Source organism: Crocuta crocuta, unplaced genomic scaffold, assembly GCF_008692635.1.
Source record: "Crocuta crocuta isolate KB4526 unplaced genomic scaffold, BGI_CrCroc_1.0 scaffold53, whole genome shotgun sequence".
NCBI classification, from domain to species: Eukaryota; Metazoa; Chordata; class Mammalia; order Carnivora; family Hyaenidae; genus Crocuta; species Crocuta crocuta.
The window spans coordinates 2,232,631-2,253,195 of record NW_027529432.1 but is presented as its reverse complement, the minus strand read 5'-3'; the positions used below and the strand labels follow the sequence as shown (position 1 = coordinate 2,253,195).

The following is a 20,565-nucleotide window of genomic DNA, read 5'->3' as shown; positions in this document are numbered from 1 at the left end:
ATTCAGCCTGACGCCCGCCCCTCCCCCCCCATCCCCACGCCCGCACCTGTCACACTGGGAAGCAGCGCTTTCTGCTGCCCTCCCCCTCCCCCAGTCTCCTAACACCCGACCTTCAGGTTCCCAGGTACAGAGACCTTCACCTCTCCGGCACACGCTGTGGCATATAGGTCCCATCTGTATCTGTCATTCCCGTCAATTGATGGGAGACAGAACTAGCGGCAGGAGCCGGAGGAAGACACTCACGGAACATGGTCTCCAGCCGCACCAGGCAGCACACGAAGTTGTCAAAGTCCACGGCCAGGTCGGGCTCCGAGTAGCGGGTGATAATGAGTTCATACAACTTCTTGTTGAGCTTGAAGCCTGGCCCCGGAGAGTGGGTGAGGGCCAGGGAGGCGGGCCCAGGGACGGGGACTGGGGGCTGGGCAGGGTGAGCCCCACCTGAGTAGGGCCAGGGGCTGGGGGGGCTGGGCGAGCAAGGGCCAGCCCGAGGGAGCGAGGGCCCAGACTGCCCCAGGCAATCAGCGGGCCGAGGAGGGCGCAGGGGCCCAGTTTTGTTTGTGCCGAGTGACCTGGCCTCATCCTGACACGGGACTGAACGTGAGGCCTGCACATCTCTCACTGGAGGCTCTGGAGCCCAGCTCTCTTCCAGGCTGTGTGGCCGCAGGCCAGTCATTTTCCCTAAATCGTGCTTTTCTCTGAGCGCAATGGAGAGAGTAAAGGACCTTACCCCCCTTAGGCCATAGTGAGGACGAAAGGAAGCACCGATAAAGCACTTAGCTCAGTAATTCAGTAAGAAGACGGCAGAAGATGGCTGTTAAGGCCACATCACCACCACCACCACCACCCTGGGGACAGGGCCGATGCCGTGGGCCACCTCTCTGGGTAGACGCAGGCAGGGAATCGGCCTGGGGTATCTGCCTGGGGCCAGGACTTACCAGCGGACTCGATGGCCATCCGCATCTCGTAGGCACTCATGCTGCCGGACTTGTCCAAGTCAAACTTCCGGAAGATGGTCTAGAGCAGGGAGCAGAGGGTGAGGGCCAGGCCGAGGGAGGCACCCTGCCCTTCCAGTCCACCCCAGGGTGGGGGGCTGCTGAGGGCGGAGGGCAAAGACCCGAAAGGTGGGCCGGGGGCCGGGATCCGGAGCAGCAGACCCGAGGCGGAGGGCCTGGACGCAGCCCACCTGGAAGCCGGCAGCGGGCCCCTCCCGGGACTGAGGCCACAGAGGACGGAGGGACCACCTACCAAGTAATTCCGGATGCGGTTCCACAGGATGTTGAACTCCACCAGTCCCAGCTTCCCGTTACCGTCCCGCTGGGGGGCTCCCGTTAAGAAGCTTAAACCCGCACAGGGTGGGAAGAAGGGGGGACTGACGGCAAGATGAGGGGAGGGCAGGCAGGTTGGACAAGCAGGGATGCAAATCCCACCAGCCTTAAGGTGACTCGGGGACCCAGGCCCTGCTCTATCTTTCACTCAACAAAAGCCTGTGCCTCAACTTCCCTGCCCAATGACGGGGAAGTGGCCTGGGAAATGAACTGGTCCCTCCACACTCCAGAGAGCTTTGTCCCTTTCTCTGCGCAGTTCCTGGAAGAGGTCACGGGGTGTCCTCCCTGCCCCCATCCCCCCGCCCGTCCCCCAAACCAAAGCAGGAAACGGACGCGAAGGATACATCCATGAGGTTCACCATGCTACGGCACGACTCCAGGCTGAAGCCCTTCGTCCGCAGGTCCTTGTCTGCAAGAAAATAAGTTCCAACACCTCAAGCAGCAGGCTTCCGGGGTGCTGCCTCTGGGGCACTGGGAGGGACGGAGGCCAGGGCGCCCCGTGAGCCAAGTCTGGCGGAGGGGGTGCGTCAGGTCACTTTTATCATCAGCACAGCGTCAAGTGCTTCGGCAATCAAGCCGGTGTCGGCACCGCGAAGAGCCAAGAATGAAAGGAAATCAGTGCTAAACTGAAGCGGGAGAAACGTGCAGCCAAAGCGGCCGTGGCGAGGCTGAGGTTTGCCACAGGCCCCAAAGGGGCACAAGAGGGGAGCGGTCTGGGCTGAGGGAACAGCATGGATGGAGGTCAGAGGCGGGGGCTGAGGGGAGGCTGGGGGGGTGGCAGCAGGCTTCAGCTGTGCACACGGGTGAGTGAAGCCAGCCTTGTTCTGCCGGCTGCCACTCGGCCTGGCCCTGGGACAGATCTTCCGGAGGAAGGACAGGCCTGGTCCTTGCAGTCGGCAGCTGGGCTTCTAACCATGCCAGGACCTGGCACTTGGGCACAGAGAATAGGGGCCGGCAAGATGATATAAAGAGTTTGGGAGGGGGGTGCCTGGGTGGCTCAGTCAGTTAAGCGTCCGACTTCGGCTCAGGTCGTGATCTCACAGTTTGTGGGTTCGAGCCCCCCGTCGGGCTCTGTGCTGACAGCTCGGAGCCTGGAACCTGCTTCAGATTCTGTGTCTCCCTCTCTCTCTCTCTGCCCTTCCCCCACTCACGCTCTGTCCCTCTCTCTGTCTCTCAAAAATAAATGAACAGTAAAAAAAAAAATTAAAAGAAGAAAAAGAGTTTGGGAGGAAAATGGGGGTGAGCAGGGCTCAGAAAGGCAGTGGGGGCTTCCCCCACCCGTGAAGCCCAAGGGCTCGGGTTGGCTGCAGTGTGAGAGCCAGAGCCTAGACTCTGAAGTCTGGAGGAAGGGAGGTGCCGGACACACGGTGGGGAGCCGCTGCCCGGGGACCCTCACGTTTGCTGATGATCCTGTTGAGGATGGTCCGCAGCTCCTTGACGCTGATCTCCATGTCCTAGGGGAAGTGGGAGAATGGCACCCGCCCTGCAGAAAAGCTGCTCTCCNCCCCCCTGCTCCAGCACCCCCCACCTACCTCCCCTGCCAGCTGCCTGAAGAGGGCTTTGAAGGTCTCATCAATCTCTTCTTCTGAGAGCACTTGCTAGATGGAGAAGAGGGAGAGAAGGTCAGGGGCGCTCCAGCCCGGGCCCTGCGTGGGCAGCAGCTGGGGCGAGGCTGGGACCACTCGTCACCATGCACCTGCCTCACCAGGTCTCTGAGCCTCGCTCTTCTCACCGGTAAAGTGGGAATCTAGACCCCACTCTCCCCCTGCGCAGGGCTCTGTGGCCTCAGGAGGGTACAGCTCACCTCCGTGATGGGGGGTGAGGCCTCGGGCGAGCTCCTTAACCTCTCTGAACTTGAGTTTCTCGCTGAAAGGGGAAGTGGTGGCATCACCCTGACAGGGTTGTTGTGGAGGAAACGGGGGGACCAAGTAAAGAGCTCAGCACAGAGCTGGCAGAGACAGAGCTCAGGGACCTCGCATCACTATTCTCACAAAGTCAAAACCATACAGTGCTGGGCAGACGAGGGATCAGTACTACTCCTAAGGCTTCTGCCAGGAGGGGCTCTCAGGAGCCAGGACACCCAGGTCCCCCTGCTATGCCCCAGGTGAAGGGGTGAGGCAGAGGAGGAAGGCACCTGGGGGGAGGGGGGCAGGGCACGCACCTCATCAGGGAGATTGGCCTGAATCTGGTCGTCCANGGGGCCGGGGCGGGTGGGGGCTGGGCACCGCGGAGGGGCCTCCTACTCACTCGGTCCCGGCCTTCTTCTCCGAGAAGAAGCGCAGCACGAAGTCGCCCTCCTTGTTGGGCTCAAAGGTGGAGGGCACCACCACGTACTCCCCGGGTGGCAAGCGGAAGCGGGTGCTGACCTCCCGCAGGTTGATGAACTGCTCCGAGCGCGCCCGCGACGAGTTGGCCAGGAAGAAGTCCCGCTTCAAGTGCACGGCCGGCTGGCCCACCAGCTGCAGGGAGGGGAGGCGGGGTGGGGGCTGCAGCGTGCTCAGCCCGCCCTCGGGAGCTGTGCACACCCTCGGGAGCTGTGCACACCCTTGGGAGCTGTGCACACTGAGCCCCAGAGAGCAGCCCTCCCAGATCACCTTGTCTCACTTTCCTCCTCTGCAAGATGGAGGGGCCTACGCTGCCTACTGCAGGGTGGAGGCGAGGAGATACTACAGAGGTGAATGCGGACACTAGGACTCCACTGAAATAACACTCCCGTTATTATTACTCAGAGCTTCTCCCCAAGTCAGACACCACAAGGTACTCTCTACGGGCACCTCATTTAAAGCTCATGACAGCCCTGTGAGGCAGCACCCTGTGCCCATTTTACAGATACCGACACCAAGGCGTAAGCTTAAGCAACCCGCTCAAGGGTGCGGAATATTCAACCTGTCCACCGCCCTGCTCCTAACCAATGGCCGAGGCATCCCAAGCCGGCGCTAACTCAGCTGAAACAGACAGGAAGAGCCTCGCGTGTGTGTGTTGGGCGGGACTCTGAGGGCCGAGGTTCAAACCCAGCTCTCTCACTTACTCCCTGTCCTGACCCCCAGGACAGCAACATTTGCCCCCTCCGGGTGGGGATAGGAAGACAGTTAGTGAGCAGTAAAGCGAGGAGACTTCTTAGCTCTCTACGTGTGGGCTTGCTGCCATCTCGCTCCCCTCTGGGCACCATCGGGCCTCGTGTGTTCAGGGCACGTAAATCCAGGTGAGTCGCCTGTCACACCTACCTCCGGAGGAACCTGCCAGAAAGACGGGGGGGTTAGAGATGTGTGCTTGGCTCCGAGGCGCAGCATGTGCTGGACAGAGGCCCTGAGCTCTTCAGAATGACGGGAGGAGGAGACCAGGAGGCAGGGCTCGGGGCCACGGGTCACCCAGACCTGTCTTCACGCCAGAGAGGGACCTCAGGAGCTCAGCAAAGGGGCCCCAGGCAAGGTCCTCTTCATCCTCCGAACACAGTGGGCCTTGGCTCTGAATCAGAGCTCCCAGGACAGCCCCCAGGGTGGCCGACTGCAATGCCCTACGATCCAGGGACATCAGAGCCCACACAGTCTGCTGCTGGGAACTCTGGGCCTGGGCCAAGACTATGGCTGTTCTTTCCCTGCCAGGAAGGTCCGGAAGTTTCTGTGTTGAACACAGAGAGTGAAGCAGGGCCCTTCTAGGCCAGCCTCTGCTTATATACTTCTAAGGCAGGGAGCTCACTACTCTTCCAGGGCAGCCCACTTGCCCACTTCTGTCTGAAGCTGAGCCAAAGTGTATCCCCCGGAAGCTACCTCACAGTTGCCAGCTAAGCCTGAACCCTCTGCCCAAGAGCGACTTCAGCAGGTGCCTCAGGGGGCAGCGTCCAGGGCCGCCTGCCTCAGGACGGTGGGGGCAGTGTCCTCTGGCGCCCCCTGGTGGCGCTCGGCTACGGTGCGCCGGGAGGCCCGCTTTCCCCGCCGGTTCAGGGCGATCCCCCGCTCACCTCGTAGACTGCGAAGCCAATGGTCTCCATGTCGCGGCCAAAGCGGCGCTCGCGGCGGCGGTGCTTCTGCATGAGGGCTAGCACGAAGCTGCAGCCTGATTCACCACCCCCGTAGTAGTCTTCGTCCGCATCGTCCGTCTCCTCCAGCCGGATCTTGAACTGGGGATTGACCCAGAAGGTGGCTGTAGGAGGTGGGTTGCGGGGAGGAGTCAGAGGAGGAGCAGAGCAGAGCGGGNCGCATCGTCCGTCTCCTCCAGCCGGATCTTGAACTGGGGATTGACCCAGAAGGTGGCTGTAGGAGGTGGGTTGCGGGGGAGGAGTCAGAGGAGGAGCAGAGCAGAACGGACCCCCTCCTCCAGGCTTCCCCTCCCCCACAGGACCATTCGTTCATTCATCCAACAGATGTCACTAAGTGTCCACCGTGTGCCATGTGACAGCCGGGCAGTGGGGGCACACATGGTCCCTGCCCTCGTGAGCTCACATTCCAGAAGGGGAGGTAAAGTATGAGCAAGTCAGGGTACTTATCAGAACAATTACAAAGAATAAGCAAGCTGGAGCTGCTCAGGGAAGGCGTCTTGGAGGAGGTGGCATTGAGTGAGATCTGAAAGAGAAGCCCTGGGAAGATACTCAACAGGCTTGCACCAAGAGGGGCGTGAATGGATTTGGATTTGGAAAAGTAGCTGGAGCTGCTGCGTGGACAATGACTTAGGAGAGAAAAAGAGCAGGCAGGGTCTGACAGGAGGCCACAGGGCTGCGAAGGGTGACAGAGACTTGCGTTTCTGACAGTCTGCTGACTCAGTTGCCCATGACCCCCTAAAACAACCAGGTGCTGGACACAATGAGCAAAACTGCTTTTTCGAGGCACTAAGAAGCCACAGCATTCCCTGCCCCACCCCCACAACTTGACATTAACCAAAAATGACAGATATCAAGTGTTAGCCGGGAAGTGGAGAAATCAAAACTTCACAGGCTGCTGGTGGGAATGTAAAAGGTGCGACCACTTTGGAAAACAGTCTGGCAGTTCCTCAAACAGTTAAACACAGAATCAGCACATGACAAATTTCATCTAGGTTATCCAATTTCTTGGCATACAATGGTTCACACTATTTCCTTATAATCCATTTATTTCTGTTGGGTTGGTAATGATGGTCTCTCTTTAAGTCCTGATTTTAGTAATCTGAGTCTTCTCATTTCTTGTTTAGTTTGGGTAAAGATTTTCCAACTTTGCTGAGCTTTTCAAAGGACCGGCTGTGGGTCTCATTGATTTTTCTCCATTGTTTCTCTATTCTGTATTTCATTTATGTGCACTTTAATCTTTATTACTTCCATTCTTCTGCTTGCTTTGGGTTTAGTTTGCCCCTTTTCTAGACTCTTAAGGTAGATGATCATGTTACTGTTTGAGATCTTTCTTTTCTAATATAGGTACGTACTGTTTTAATTACCATTCTATGTGATTTTTTATATTTTTACATTTTGAAATGTTTATTTAGTTTTCGGGAGAGAGAGAGCATGAGCAACGGGAGGGGCAGAGAGAGAGGGAGACACAGAATCTGAAGCAACTTCCAGGCTCTGAGCTGTCAGCACAGAGCCTGATGTGGGGCTTAAAGCCACAAAGCACAAGATTATGACCTGAGCCGAAGTCGACCGTCCAACTGACTGAGCCACCCAGGCACCCCTGATTTCTCACTTACATTATCATTTCTTTTTGGTAAAATACCAAAAGAACTAGTTTTGATAAATGAATGCACGGCTCAAACCCACAAACCATGAGATCATGACCTGAGCCTAAATCAAGAGCTTAACCAACTAAGCTACTCAGGTACCGCATGATCATCTTAATCGATGCAGAAAAGGCATTTCACAGAGTCCAACACATATTAATGATAAAAAAAATTCAGAAAACTAGGAATAAAAGGGAATGTCCTCAATATGATGAAGGGTGTTTATGGAAAAACCAGCTAATATCATACTCAGTGGTGAAAGACTGAAGCTTTCACCTTAAGATCAGGAACAAGATGCCTGCTTATACCATTGCTATACAACCATTGTATGGGGAGTTCTAGCTAGAGTAATTGGTCAAGGAAAAGAAAAAAGACATTCAAATTAGAAAGGAAGAAGAATTACTATCTCTAATGCAAGTGACATGATCCTGTATGCAGAAAAACATGAAAAGCCCACAAAGAAGTTACTAGAACTAATAACAAATTCAGCAAAGTTGCAGGTTACAAGACCAGACACAAAAATTAGTTGTGTTTCCATGTACCAGCAATGAACAACTGAAAAAGTAAATTAGGGAAACAATTCTTTTGCAATACTATCCAAAAGAATAAAATACCTAGGTATACATTGAATAAGGGAGTTGAAAGACTTGAACACTGAAAACTGGCAAAACGTTGCTGAAGAAATTAAAGACATGAAAAAATAAAGACATCCCATGTTCATGAATTGGAAGACTTAATATTATTATGACATCAGCACTACCTGAAGTGATCTGCAGATTCCATGCGATCTTATTAAACTTCCAACAGCCTTTTCACAGGGGTGGAAAAGCCTATCCTCAGATTCATATGGAATGATAAGGGTCCCAAAAGCCAAAAAGATTATGAAAAAACCCCACAAGAGTTGGAAGACTTGCACTTCCTGATTTCAAACCTTACCACAAAGCTACAATAACAGTGTGGTACTTGTGTAAAAATAGACATATAGACTAAAAGAACTGAGGGCCCAAAAATAAACCTAGAACGTCAATGGGCAATTGATTTTTGACATGGGTGCCAAGACCATTCAATGGGGAAAGAATAGTCTTTTTAATTGATGGTACTGAAACAACAGAGGTCCACATGCAAACAAACGAAGTTGGGCACCTAGTTCACACCATATATGATGTTATGGTGATCCGTAATCTTTTATTTGCTACTGTGCTTATCTGGCGACACCACAAATCGCACCCACGTAAGATAGCAAACTTAGAAAACTGCTGTGTGTGTTCTAACTGTTCCACCCACCAGCCATTCCCCCATCTTTCTGCTTCTTCTGGAGCCTCCCTGTTCCTGGAAACACAGTATTGAAAGGAAACCAATTAATAATCCTACGCAATGGCCTCTGAGTGTTCCCATGAAAGAGTCTCACATCTCTCACTTTCAAATCAAAAGCTAGAAATGATTAAGCTTAATCAGGAAGGCATATCAAAAGTCAAGATAAGCAGAAGACTAGGCCTCTTGCATCCAACTGACAAGCTGAGAGTACAAAGGAAAAGTCCTTGAAAGAAATTCAAAGTGCTACTCCAGTGAACACCCATGATAAGAAAGTGAGACGGCCTTATTGCTGATATGGAAAAGTTTCGATGGTCTGGATGGAAGATCAAACCAGCCCTGACATTCCCTGAACAAGAGCCTAATCCAGTGCAGAGGCCTCATTTTCTCCAATTCTGTGAAGGCTGAGTCAGGTGAGGAAGCTGCAGAATGAAAGTGTGAAAGGAGCAGAGGCCGAGTCACGAAGTTTAAGGAAAGAAGCCAAATCCATAACATGCAAGTGTAAGGTGAAGCAGCAAGCACTGAGTTAGAAGCTGCAGCAAATTACCAGAAGGTCTAGCTCAGGGAATTAGCAAGGTGGATACCCTACAGAGTTTCACTGTAGACAAAGTAGCCTTCTATCGGAAGAAGATGCCATCTAAGACTTTCAGCGCTAGAGAAAAAACTCGATACCTGGTTTCAAAGCTTCAAAGGGGCTAGCATAGCTGGTAACTTTAGGTTGAAGGAGATGCTCATTTGCCATTCCAAAAATCCTAGGGCTATTTAGAATTTGGCCAAATCTACTCTGCCTGTGCTCTTTAGGGAACAACAAAGCCTTCGTGACAGTCCATCCGTTGACAACATGGTTTACTGGATATTTTAAGGCCACTGTTGAGACCCACTGCTTAGAAAACGATGCCTTTCAAAATACAACTGCTCACTGACAAGGCACCTGGTAATCCGAGAGCTCCGATGGAGACACAGAATGAGATTAATGTTGTTTTTATGCCTAAGAGAGCACCCACTCTGCATCCCCTGGATCAAGGAGTACTTTCAACTTTCAGGTCTCACTACTTAAGAAATACATTTTGTAAGCAAGACAGTGATTCCTCCAATGGACCTCAGCAAAATTAATTGAAAACCGTCTGGAAAGGATTCACCATTCTAGATGCCATTAAGAACATTTGTGATTTTCAACATCATTCGCCATTAGGGAAATGCACATCATCAATGAGACGCCATTTTATACCCACCAGGATGGCTAAAAAACATGGCCCACAGCAAGTGTTGCCAAGGATGCTGAGAAGTTGGAACTCGCACGTTGCTAGTGGGAACGTAAAATGGTGCTGTCACTTTGGAAAACAGTTGGCAGCTCCTCAGAAAGTTAAACATGGGAGTCACCATGGATCCCAACAATTCCACTCCTACTTAGAGACCTGACAGAACTTCTGCGCACACAGATACAGGTTTATGAATGTTCACGGTGTTATTAGTCACAATAGCCAAAAACTGGAAACAATATAAGTGTCCATCAAATGATGAATGAATATGCAAAAATGTGGTATATCCATATCATGGAATATTATTCAGCCATAAAACTGAAATCAAGTACTGACACATGGTACAACATGGACAGATTTTGAAAACATTACAATAAAAAAGAAGCCAACCATAAAAGGCCATATATTGTATGATCCTATTTATAAGAAATGTCTAGAAGAGGCAAATCTATAGAGATAAAAAAAATGTAGATGAATGATTGCCGGGGCTTAGGGAGAGATTGGGAGATAGGAAGTGACTGCTCATGGATACAAGGTTTCTCTTGGGAGTAGTAAGAATGTTCTGGCATTAGTGGTGGGCACGGCACAACACTACCGGCATACTAAACTCCACCTAACTATACACATTAGAAGTGGGAATTTTTTAGTATGTGTATTATAATCAGTTATTCAAAATATTATCAAAATTGTGTAACTTAAAGATGCAGTTGGAAGGGAAATGTATCACCTTAGGTGTTTACATAGAAAAAAATAATTGAAATTAATGAAATAAGCCACTAACTTAAGAAGTCATAAAATAAGGTCGAAAAATAAATCCAAAGAAAGCAAAGGAATGAAATAATGAATAGAAAAGAAAAAATTGATGATATGAAAACACTACTATAAGGGCACCTGGGTGGCTCAGGCCATTAAGGGTTCGACTCTTGATTTCAGCTCAGGTCATGATCTCATGGCCCATGACATCAAGCCCCGTGTCAGGCTCTAAGCACGGAGCCTGCTTGGGATTCTCTCTCTCCCTCGCTCTCTGCCCCTTCCCTGCTTGCAACAGCCCCTCATCCAAATAACTAAATAAACATAAAGAAAGAAAATAATACTATACAAAGATCAACAGTCGAAAGTCATTTCTTTGTAAAGCATAATACCAACAAACCTTTCACAGATTTAATAAAGATGAAAGAAAGTGCAAATAAATAATACCGTAAATAAGAGAGGATGTCATTACAGATGAGGTATCAGTATATTAAGAACACCTTTATGCTAATAATTTTAAAAACAGAGGCAAAAGATAAACTCCTAGAAAACACAACTGGTCAAAATAGGCTCAAGAAGAAATAAAGGACCTGAACAATCTTATAACCATTAAAGATCTTCAATATCAAAATGTTAATCTTCACACCAAGAACAGAGCAGAGCTAATCGCTTTAAAGATCACCACTACCATGGGGCACCTGGGTGGCTTAGTCAGCTAAGCGTCCGACTTTCCTTAGGTCATGTACTCGCGGTTCGTGGGTTCGAGCCCCGCGTCGGGCTCTGTGCTGACTGCCAGCTCAGAGCCTGGAGCCTGTTTCAGTCTGTGACTCCCTCTCTCTCTGACCCTCCCTTGCTCACGCTGTTTCTCTCTCTCTCTCTCTCCTAGAAATAAATAAAACATTTAAAAAAAAAAAAAGATCACCTCTACCAAACATTTAAGCAGCAAATCATCCCATCTTATGCAACTCTTCCAGAAAACAGAAAAAGAGAGAACACTTCCCAATTCACCTTCTGAGCCAAATATAACACAAGTACTAAATCTAGACAAGGTCAGTATGAAAAAGGAAAATTATAGGCAAATCTCATTCGCAAACTTGTATGTAAAACTACAGTTTAAAATACCATATCATAACTGTGTTGTTTTTTTTTAACTCGGAACGTAAGGTTGATTTCATATTAGAAAAGTGATTATTGTAATTTACTGTTTTGAGATAAGAAGCATAATAATAAGGACAACTAAAATCACTTAATAACATTAAATTTCAGTGGTATGATAAAGGCATCTAAAAAAAAACTAAAACAGGAGAAACTTTAGGGATAAAATCTGTAGTAAATATCTAGTAGTAGAAAGTTGTCGTTTANGCCACTCCCATGCACCACTCTACAGCCCTGGCCAGCATATAAAAAAAAAAAAGTAAAAAAAAAAAAAAAAAAAAAAAGGAAATGTAACAAAGTTGTAAGAATAGGAAAAGGACAAATTTATCATTGTTTGCAATTAGAAAATCATAAAAGATCTATAGATAAATCAGTAAATGAATTCTAATTTAATAAGTTTGCTGGATACAAAATACATTTAGAAGGTCAACTGCATGTTACTGTATCTGCCACTATCACTTGGGAGATATAATTTTAAAAAGAGATATTAGGACACCTGGGAGCTCAGTCTTAAGGTTAAGTGTCCAACTTCAGCTCATGTCATGATCTCACAGTTCGTGGGTTCGAGCCCTGTGTCAAGCTCCATGCTGAAAGGTGGGAGCCTGGAGCCTACTTCGGATTCTGTGTCTCCCTCTCTCTCTGCCCCTCCCCTGCTCATGCTCTGTCTCTCTCTCAAAAAATAAACAAACACTAAAATATTTTTAATATGAAAATAATTTTTAAAAGATACCATGTATAATAGCAACAAAATGATACAGCATCTAGTAATAACTCTCAAAACATGTAGAAGTCCTTTAAATAAAAATTATAAAATGTTACTGAGAGACATTGAAGACCAAGATAGACATATACCACATTCTTAGGGGAGAAGACTCAAAACCATAAAGATGTCGTTTCTCCCCAAATCGATCTATAGATTCAGTGCAATTCAGATTAAAGTCTCAAAAATGATTCTTTGTGGGGCACCTGGGTGGCTCAGTCAGCTAAGCACCTGACTTCGGCTCAGGAAATGATCTCACAGTCTGTGGGTTCGAGCCCCGTATCGGGCTCTGTGCTGACAGCTAGCTCAGAGCCTGGAGCCTGCTTCAGACCCTGTATCTCCCTCTCTCTCTACCCCTCCCCCACTCGCTGTCTGTCTCTGTCTCTCAAAATAAAATAAAGACATAAAAAAGTTTTTTAAAAAAAGATTCTTTGTAAGACTTGGAAGCTGATTCTAGAATTCACACAGGGAAACAAAGGGCGAGAATGGCTTAGAGACTCTCGAAGGAAGGCATTCACCCTGCCCAAAAGCAGGCTGTCTTATAAATATATAGCAATGAAATCAACGTGCTACCAGCTGGAGGGAAAGACTGAGGGATGGAACGGTGAGCCCAGAAACAGAGCCCCACATATGCTGTCGCTCCAGGGCAGCGAGGAAAGGGCAGATGTCGCGATAAATGATACAGGGAACAGTGGTCGTCTAGTTGAGGGAAAATTGAAATTGGATCCCCACGAGGGAGAAGAAGGCTCCAAACCGGGGCTCTGAGCCATGCTGGGAATGTGGAGGACACGGGACCTGAGACCAGAGCAGAGGTGGGCCCGGCAAAGCCAAAGCTGTGGGTGTGGCCTCCAAACCATCAGGAACAGCGTGAGCGTGGTGAGGACGGAAGGTGGACGGGCATGGGTTACAAGCGTGAGCTGGAAGGGGGAGAGGAGACTCAGGAGTGTGGCACCCTGAAATCTTCTGCCTTGAAGGGGGGCAGAGAAATGGGTGGGAAAGTGGGGTCAAAAAGAGGGCTGCTCTAAGACAGGGGATTCTCCGTAATGACCCAGGAGGAAGAGGGGATGGATGAAGGAGCCTGAGGCTTTCAGACATGTGGCGAACAGGAGCAAGAGCATGGCGGGGGTGCTCCCCATGACTGTCACTGTCACAGTTGGGAAGGCAGTAATGACAGCAGAGGCTGAGACGGGCGGGGCAAATACACGAGGTGCGGGGCGTGAAGACAGCTATCTTTCGGTGAAGTGCAAGGCCGAGTCCACGGATGGGAGTAAACACGGAGGCCGGCTGGAGGGCATGGGAATGTGACTGATCAGCAGTGGGCTTGCTGGGGACCACGCAAGGTGGTCATCTGGGATTTGTGGCTGTGAATTCACAGGGGAAATGCAGCCCCGGGCGGTGGGGGGAGGTGATCTTCTCTCCAGCCATACTCTGTGGTCCTGAAGCTGATGGAGAAGGCTCAGTTAGGATTCTGGGTGGGGGGAGGAGCAGAGGGAGCCACAAGGCAGGGGCCAGACTGCTGTAGCGACAAGATTACAACGACCTGGTGAGAAGAGGAGACAGGACAGAGACAGAGATACCACAGCAGTGGCTTTAACGAACCAGATAGCGAAACGGTGCTGAGGGCTGCGGATAAGGGAGCTGAACGGGTGAAGGCAGAGGTCAGACTGGAACATTTGACTGGGCTCCGGGGTGCCTTCAGGGGGAGGCTGAACTAAGGTAGAAGGAAAAAGGTCACTGCACGTGAGGACCGGGAGGAATGGAGAGGCCAGGCTGTGGACCAAGTCACCCACATGGATTCAGAAGTCCAGGCAAAAGTGATGGAGGCCCAGGGAAGAAGACAGCAGGCCAGGAGGGAAGGTTCCAGAATAAGGAGTGACAAAAAGGTGGCTGGATGGCAACCAAGTCTTCTCCCCTTGTGAACTCCCTGGGCTCAGACCTTAGGATTGTGACTCCACTATGGCTCTTCACAATTTACAAGTATCTTCAACACTTTAGGTCTCAAAGCAAGTTCCGGAAGTCAGCACAACCATGCTCTTACAAATGCAGAAACTGAGGCTCAGTGAGGAGACCTGCAGTGGGCAAGGCCCGAATGCTCCCTGCCCCTGTGCGCCCTGGGGGGCCTCAAGGTCAGATCACCTGGGTAGTTCTGGCAGCCCCCCGCGGTGCTCCCCTGCCACCACCCCAGTGCTCCCCTGTCCCCTGTGTGCCCTGGGGGGCCATGAGGTCAGATCACCTGGGTAGTTCCGGCAGCCCCCCGCGGTGCTGCCCCGCCGCCAGGTGCCCTCGTAGAGCATGGTGTTCCATTTGCGGATCGACCGGCTCTTGAGCGCGTCGGGCGTCAGGTTGCAGATCTCCAGGCGGGAGAACTCACGCAAGAAGTCTCGGAAGGACATCCTGGGGTCACGGTGCAGGCGTGAGCCATGGTCCCCAGCCAGGGCACCCAGGGAGGAGGCGCGTGCGGGGTCTGTGCGGCTCAGGAGCTGGGGCGCCAAGCCCCGAGGGGGGCCGCACTAAGGAGGGGAGCCGCTCACCAGAACTCCCCATCTTCCATCTTGACCCGGAGCTTCTCCCGTTCGTAAGGGTCCACGTTGTTCCATTCCGAGGAGCTGGGGGGAGAAGGGCGCTGCCAGGGGCCGGTGGGAACTGCCGGCCTCTGTTCCTGGGGCCTGCGCTCTCAGCCCAGGTCAGAAGGCCTCTGCGTGGCCGGGCCCCAGATCCCATGCCAGGGCTGTCCTGAGGATGCTCACGGGCTAGATGTGGCGGCCGGCTGGGCCTGAGCTTCGTCCAGACAGTCCCCCAGACCCAGTAACAAGGCGATGGGCCCCCCACCCCGCTCAATCCTGAGAAGAGCCCCAGCATAAATGCCAGTGGCACCGACCAGCCTTCCCCAGCCTCCTTGGCCGGTGTCCTCTGTCCCTCACCCGTCGCTCCAGGCTCCCGTCCACTCCACCTCGCCCCAGGGATTCCGCATCCGGATCAGGCTCACCATCTGGCCCTGGTAGTTCACCTGTTCCCCAGAGCTCCCGTCAGCACCTGCTTCTGGCATGCACCTTAAATACCCCCTGCCCGCCGCGTCACCCTCAGGAGCCCTGCTCGGCACCCAGCACCACACCAGGGAAGTACAGCCCTTTCGGTAGGAATTTGACACAGAGGGAGACAGCTATGCACAAGACTACAGAAAATCAGGGCAGAGAAAGATAAACATCTCAGGATAAGTGGTCCCAAGAGACAAAGAAGATGTTGCAGGAGGTCAGAGGTAGAGCCAGCCCCTCCCACAGCCCTGGTCGCAGGCCAGACAATGGAAGGCAAGCAAGGAGGCAGGAACCAGCCTGCAGGACGGCCCCCACGTGTGGCGGTACCTGCTTGGCCCCCGTCACAGAGTAGGCGTGGCCTTTCACCAGCTTCTTGAAGGTGATGGCCTCCATGTCCAGGACACTGGTGATCTGCAGAGTCACACGTGCCGTGGTCAGGGGCCAGGTTCCAGGGACCAGGTTGGCGTCCCCATCCCCAGTCAGGAAGTGAGTGCCAAGCACTCATGGGTCAAGAACATTCCCATGCACATACGACAGCGATTGGGAGCGGCAGGCAGGAACCCTGACTGCCTAATACCCCTATACGCCCCTAGAAGAAGGGCCGCCTGGACACTCCACCAACTCAACCACTGGTAGGGGACCTGGGCAGTCCACGGACACCTCTTTGGCCAGAGATGACCGGACTCTGTGCAAACACACACGTGCACACACATACAGTCATACATAGCTTCTCCCAGAGCCCCAAGGCCCTCGCGTGGAGGGATGCGGTGAGGTGGAGGAGGGGGCTGAGGACAAGCTAGAGTCAGCCAGGACTGGGCAAGGGCGGAAGGTGGGAAAGGGGTTAGAGTTGAGGAGGCAGTGATGTAGGGGGAGGAGCCTGAGATCAAGGGTGAGTCTGTGGGAACAGAAGAGCAGCCAAGAGGGTGAAGGAGGCTGGGCCAGAGCTGAGGCTAGGGAAGAGCGGAAGTCTGAGGCCGGTGAGCTGGATGGCATATGGGCGCAGCATTCTATGACAGCAACAAACAACAGAAAGGTGGGAGGACAAGCTGAGGTCTGAGGCTTGGGGCGCAGGAATGACACCGGGCGTGAAGGAGGCAGATGGGGCTGGGGTGATGGAGGAGGCTGGGTGAGCAGCCAGAGATGGCGTGCGGCGAAGGACAGGGCCTGGAGCCACGCCTGGGACAAGGGATGAGGCCGGGCTGGGCTGGGAGATGGAACTGAGCGGCTGAAAGAGGAGACTGGTCAAGGTGGGGCGCAAGGGGCAGGGCTGGGTGCACTCACGTCGATGGAGCAGCCCAGGAGGGAACCTCGCTCTAGCGCCTTCAGGATGATTTGGTAGAGGTCGCTGGGTGCCTTGCGCAGCTCATACCACTCGGTGACCCCGCCTGTGAAGTCCTCAAAGCCCTCCGAAGTGCTGCCTCCGGAGAGGGCCTCGTAGCTGCCATTCACCCTGCGGGCGGCCCCAGGTCAGCACTCTGGCATCAAGTGAGACCTTAAACCCCAGGGGTGCCTGGAGCTCCGCCCTGGGCCCCCACTCACTTGGCATAGGCCTTCTCAAGCAGGGCGCTCCAGAACTCATTGCCTTCGGCGGAGTGCACGAACACGAGCTTCCCGTCCTTGATGGGCAGCAGGTCATCCACGACCACATCTACCCATTCCCCAAACTGCCACAGCTGGAGGGGAGGAGAGCACACTGAACACCTGCTTCGGGGTCTCCCAGGCCAGAGCTCAAGTCTCACCTTGGCCATTCACTAGACTCAAGATTATATACTCTAGATCCAGGATCCTGAACATGTTATCTTCTCTGGGCCTCAGTTTCCCTCTCCATAAAAGGGAACAGCAGCGCTGTCCTCAAGAGAACACTAAACATGATCACAAAGGTAAAGCTTTTTAAGCGCAGCATTACTGATACTTTTGAAACAGACCAAGGTGCTTCCTCAGGTCCAGAGAGGGTGGAAAGCCTTGGGGGCTTGGCTTCTGTGGAACCAGCCCCCCACCTCTCTTCTCCTCAAGCTAGGTCAGGGTCTGTATGTGTGTATGGGGGGGTGGGGAGGGGTGCAGATGTAAATTAAGTGTAGACCAAAAATGTGGCATCTATACCACAAGATGGGTGACGTTTCCTCAATCAAGAGTTTGCTTCAGAGATGGCCGGAGAGACAGGTGTCCCGAGGCCACAGGAGACAGGACCCTGGGGCAGAAGCGGCCAAGGGCCGGGAGGCGGGAAGAAGCGCAGAACAATGGGACAAAGGAAGGAGGTGGGCCCCAGTAGTGAGGGTTGTACGGGGACTATTGAACGGGCCAATCAAGAGGCGGAGGAGGAGCTGATTAGCGGAGCGAAGGAAGGGGGCGGAGGAAGGGGCGGCGAGGCCACGCCCCTGCATAGCAGCTGGGGCAGCAGGTGCAGCGCTTGGCCTATGTAGATGGCACCGTGGGTCCTGGAGGCTGGTGTGCACAGAACAGGGTAAGGGACTCCCTGACTGGGTGTAGGGAGAGGGCACCCAGGGGTCCCCAGGGCAGGGCTGGGGCCACGAAGGCCAGAGGGTCTAATCCAGGGTTCCTGGAGGTGTGTCTCTCCCAACATCAGCTCACTGAGAATTCCTTAGTGTGACTTGAGAAATGGGCCCTGTGTGCAAAAAGGGAATAGCTGGTTTAAACAGACTTAAATCCTGTCTTTCTTTTCTGCAGGGCTCTGTCANTACATTTTGGGTGGGGATGGCCACATGTGCTGGTCTGTTTTCCCCAGTGGAACGTTACTTACTTTTCAGATGGGGAAACTGAGACCCCATGGAGAAAAAGGATTTGTCCCCCAGGCAATAACACAGAGTTCTTTCTATTCCTCCAAGCATTTTCTCCGTGACACGCACAGGAAAACTGCCAGCTGAAATACCTGCTCTGCCCAACCGTTTCACACATGACAGATCTGAGATAGTATCAAGCGGTCAAATTCTTTCTAGAGGAAGAACTGGCCCCCATAGGGTGTGGACTTAAGCCACCTAACTTCAGACCGCCGTGGGTCATTGGCCCTCACCTCCCCCGGTGCCTGCTGCCCCTCCTTCCCCCACGCCCTGGTCCCAGGTGGATTCGGGGCTCCTCACCTGGAAATGAAAGATGCCGGCATAACCATTCTGGAAGCTTTGGCCATGTGGGACCACCCGATGCAGAAGCGTGTCATTGAGGGTGAGGGAGGCAATGGCAGCCAGAAGCCAACAGTCCCCTGGGAACGGAGGGACCCACATCAGGCCCGCTCTGCCAATCTGCTCCCAGTGATGCAGTGCCCATGCTGGGGGGAACCTGGGATTCCCTGGGTGCCGTGTCCCTTGGCTTACAGAAAAGACCCAGGAATCTAGGCAAACCAGCCCGGCACTGATAGCCAGAGCCTGCCTGAGCTTGCAGGAGGGAGGGGTTAGGGCAGAGCCGGAAGGCACAGGCACGGGGAACTATTATGGAAAAAACACCCAGAACACCCTNCCCCCCCCGCCCCGGGGCCTCCCCAGTGCTCCCTGGCAGATGTCTGTGCGGGTGGCTCCATCCACAATGAACTGGGGGTTTGAGAACAGCTCCTGCAAAGAGACCCGGAGTCCCGTCGCCGGGCCGGCCCTTCTGGACACTGGAAGCCAGCCAACCCCAGACCCCACTCCCCACCAAGGACCTGGAGTCCTGTTCCCACGCCTCACCCAGGATGAGGGTAAACTGAGCCCCACCCAAGGTGGCCCCTCTCACCGTGGGGCGCTTCCACTTGATGCCATAGGTTTTGGAGGAGTTGGGGCCCAGGTCCTTGTAGCCTAGGCTCTGGGGCACCGGGGGGAAGGCCTCATCACGGAAGAGGACCCCACTCTGCAGGCAATGAGCCCGCAGCTGCTCATAATCCTGGCCCATGTACTTGATGGCGTTTTCATGGCGGCCGAGGCCCAGCTCCTTGGCCCGTTGCTTCTGCACTTGTGCAGACACCCCCGTGCAGTACACCGGCGTGATGATTTCCTCGGCCATCCTGCAGGACGCACCAGCCTGCTCAGAGCCGGGCCCTCCCAGGACTAGAACTGGGGCTCCTCCCTGCGGCCGCCTACCCTTTCCCACCTCACTGCCCCCCTCACAGAACTCAGGACTCTCTGCTACCTCCCTGTGCTCCCAGAACCCAGGTGAGGGGCTCCTCCGCCCCGAGGTAAGCTGGCCACCACCTCCCTAGCCCCCACACAATGTTACCACCTCTCCCGNCCACGCCTCACCCAGGATGAGGGTAAACTGAGCCCCACCCAGGGTGGCCCCTCTCACCGTGGGGCGCTTCCACTTGATGCCATAGGTTTTGGAGGAGTTGGGGCCCAGGTCCTTGTAGCCTAGGCTCTGGGGCACCGGGGGGAAGGCCTCATCACGGAAGAGGACCCCACTCTGCAGGCAATGAGCCCGCAGCTGCTCATAATCCTGGCCCATGTACTTGATGGCGTTTTCATGGCGGCCGAGGCCCAGCTCCTTGGCCCGTTGCTTCTGCACTTGTGCAGACACCCCCGTGCAGTACACCGGCGTGATGATTTCCTCGGCCATCCTGCAGGACGCACCAGCCTGCTCAGAGCCGGGCCCTCCCAGGACTAGAACTGGGGCTCCTCCCTGCGGCCGCCTACCCTTTCCCACCTCACTGCCTCCCTCACAGAACTCAGGACTCTCTGCTACCTCCCTGTGCTCCCAGAACCCAGGAGAGGGGCTCCTCCGCCCCGAGGTAAGCTGGCCACCACCTTCCTAGCCCCCACACAATGTTACCACCTCTCCCTCCCAGACTCCCATTGTCCTGGGGCTGCAAGGCTGTGGTCAGCCAGCCAGGCGGCCAGGTGGGGCAGGGCAGAGCCTGGAGATCACAACAGTCATCCCCTCCCCAAAGAGCCAAGCTCCTAGGCGCTGGCCCCTTTCCCTGGCTTGGAGGCTGAGAACCGCAGGCAGCCAGGGACCCCTTCCCCAGACCCCTGAATCGGGCTGGGTGATCAGGGCTGCTGGACCTCAGCCCCTTCCCCTCTGGCCCTTCCCCAGCCCAGACCCTGGAGACAGTGATGAGCGCAGGCTGGGCCAGTGGCCGGGGCTGTGCCGCTTTCCCCAGTCCCCGCCCCTGTCCCAGGCACGCAGAAGGCCCGGGGCAGGGGCAGCCCCTCAGCCGGGAGCAGTGGCCAGGGGTCGGGGAATCCTGGCCCGCCCCACCCCACCCCCCAGCTCCTTACCTGGGGGAGCAGTGTTTGGGGGATCGCAGCGGTCCCTGCGGCTGCTTTCCCGGGTGGAGGCTCAGGGCAGGGCCCAACCAGGAAGAGCGCTCCTAC

The 20,565-nt window shown here is 53.6% G+C and overlaps 1 protein-coding gene and 1 pseudogene across 2 annotated transcripts in view; both read right to left on the bottom strand.

Annotated features, from left to right (window-relative positions):
- Positions 1-19,313, bottom strand: part of LOC144227963 (calpain-1 catalytic subunit) — a 20,338-nt gene extending 1,025 nt beyond the window's left edge. The window contains exons 1-19 of the mRNA XM_077759774.1: positions 18,992-19,313; positions 18,763-18,831; positions 18,367-18,486; positions 16,811-16,944; positions 16,553-16,721; positions 15,599-15,682; positions 15,161-15,246; positions 14,771-14,845; positions 14,473-14,633; positions 5,284-5,465; positions 4,550-4,561; positions 3,571-3,784; positions 3,487-3,524; positions 2,858-2,923; positions 2,722-2,779; positions 1,670-1,734; positions 1,246-1,314; positions 936-1,014; positions 244-360 (exon numbers count right to left, since the gene is read on the bottom strand). Of these exons, the coding sequence (XP_077615900.1) occupies positions 244-360; positions 936-1,014; positions 1,246-1,314; positions 1,670-1,734; positions 2,722-2,779; positions 2,858-2,923; positions 3,487-3,524; positions 3,571-3,784; positions 4,550-4,561; positions 5,284-5,465; positions 14,473-14,633; positions 14,771-14,845; positions 15,161-15,246; positions 15,599-15,682; positions 16,553-16,721; positions 16,811-16,944; positions 18,367-18,486; positions 18,763-18,831; positions 18,992-19,258 (2,065 nt within the window). The 5' untranslated portion in view covers positions 19,259-19,313. The remainder of the gene's footprint in view (positions 1-243; positions 361-935; positions 1,015-1,245; positions 1,315-1,669; positions 1,735-2,721; positions 2,780-2,857; positions 2,924-3,486; positions 3,525-3,570; positions 3,785-4,549; positions 4,562-5,283; positions 5,466-14,472; positions 14,634-14,770; positions 14,846-15,160; positions 15,247-15,598; positions 15,683-16,552; positions 16,722-16,810; positions 16,945-18,366; positions 18,487-18,762; positions 18,832-18,991) is intronic.
- Positions 19,314-19,450: 137 nt separating this feature from the next.
- On the bottom strand, positions 19,451-20,557 carry LOC144227839 (calpain-1 catalytic subunit pseudogene; annotated as a pseudogene). Its single transcript, XR_013334052.1, has 2 exons — positions 20,470-20,557; positions 19,451-19,808 (listed from the first exon to the last, which is right to left on the bottom strand). The product of XR_013334052.1 is annotated as a calpain-1 catalytic subunit pseudogene (transcript).
- Between the last annotated feature and the right edge of the window lie 8 nt (positions 20,558-20,565).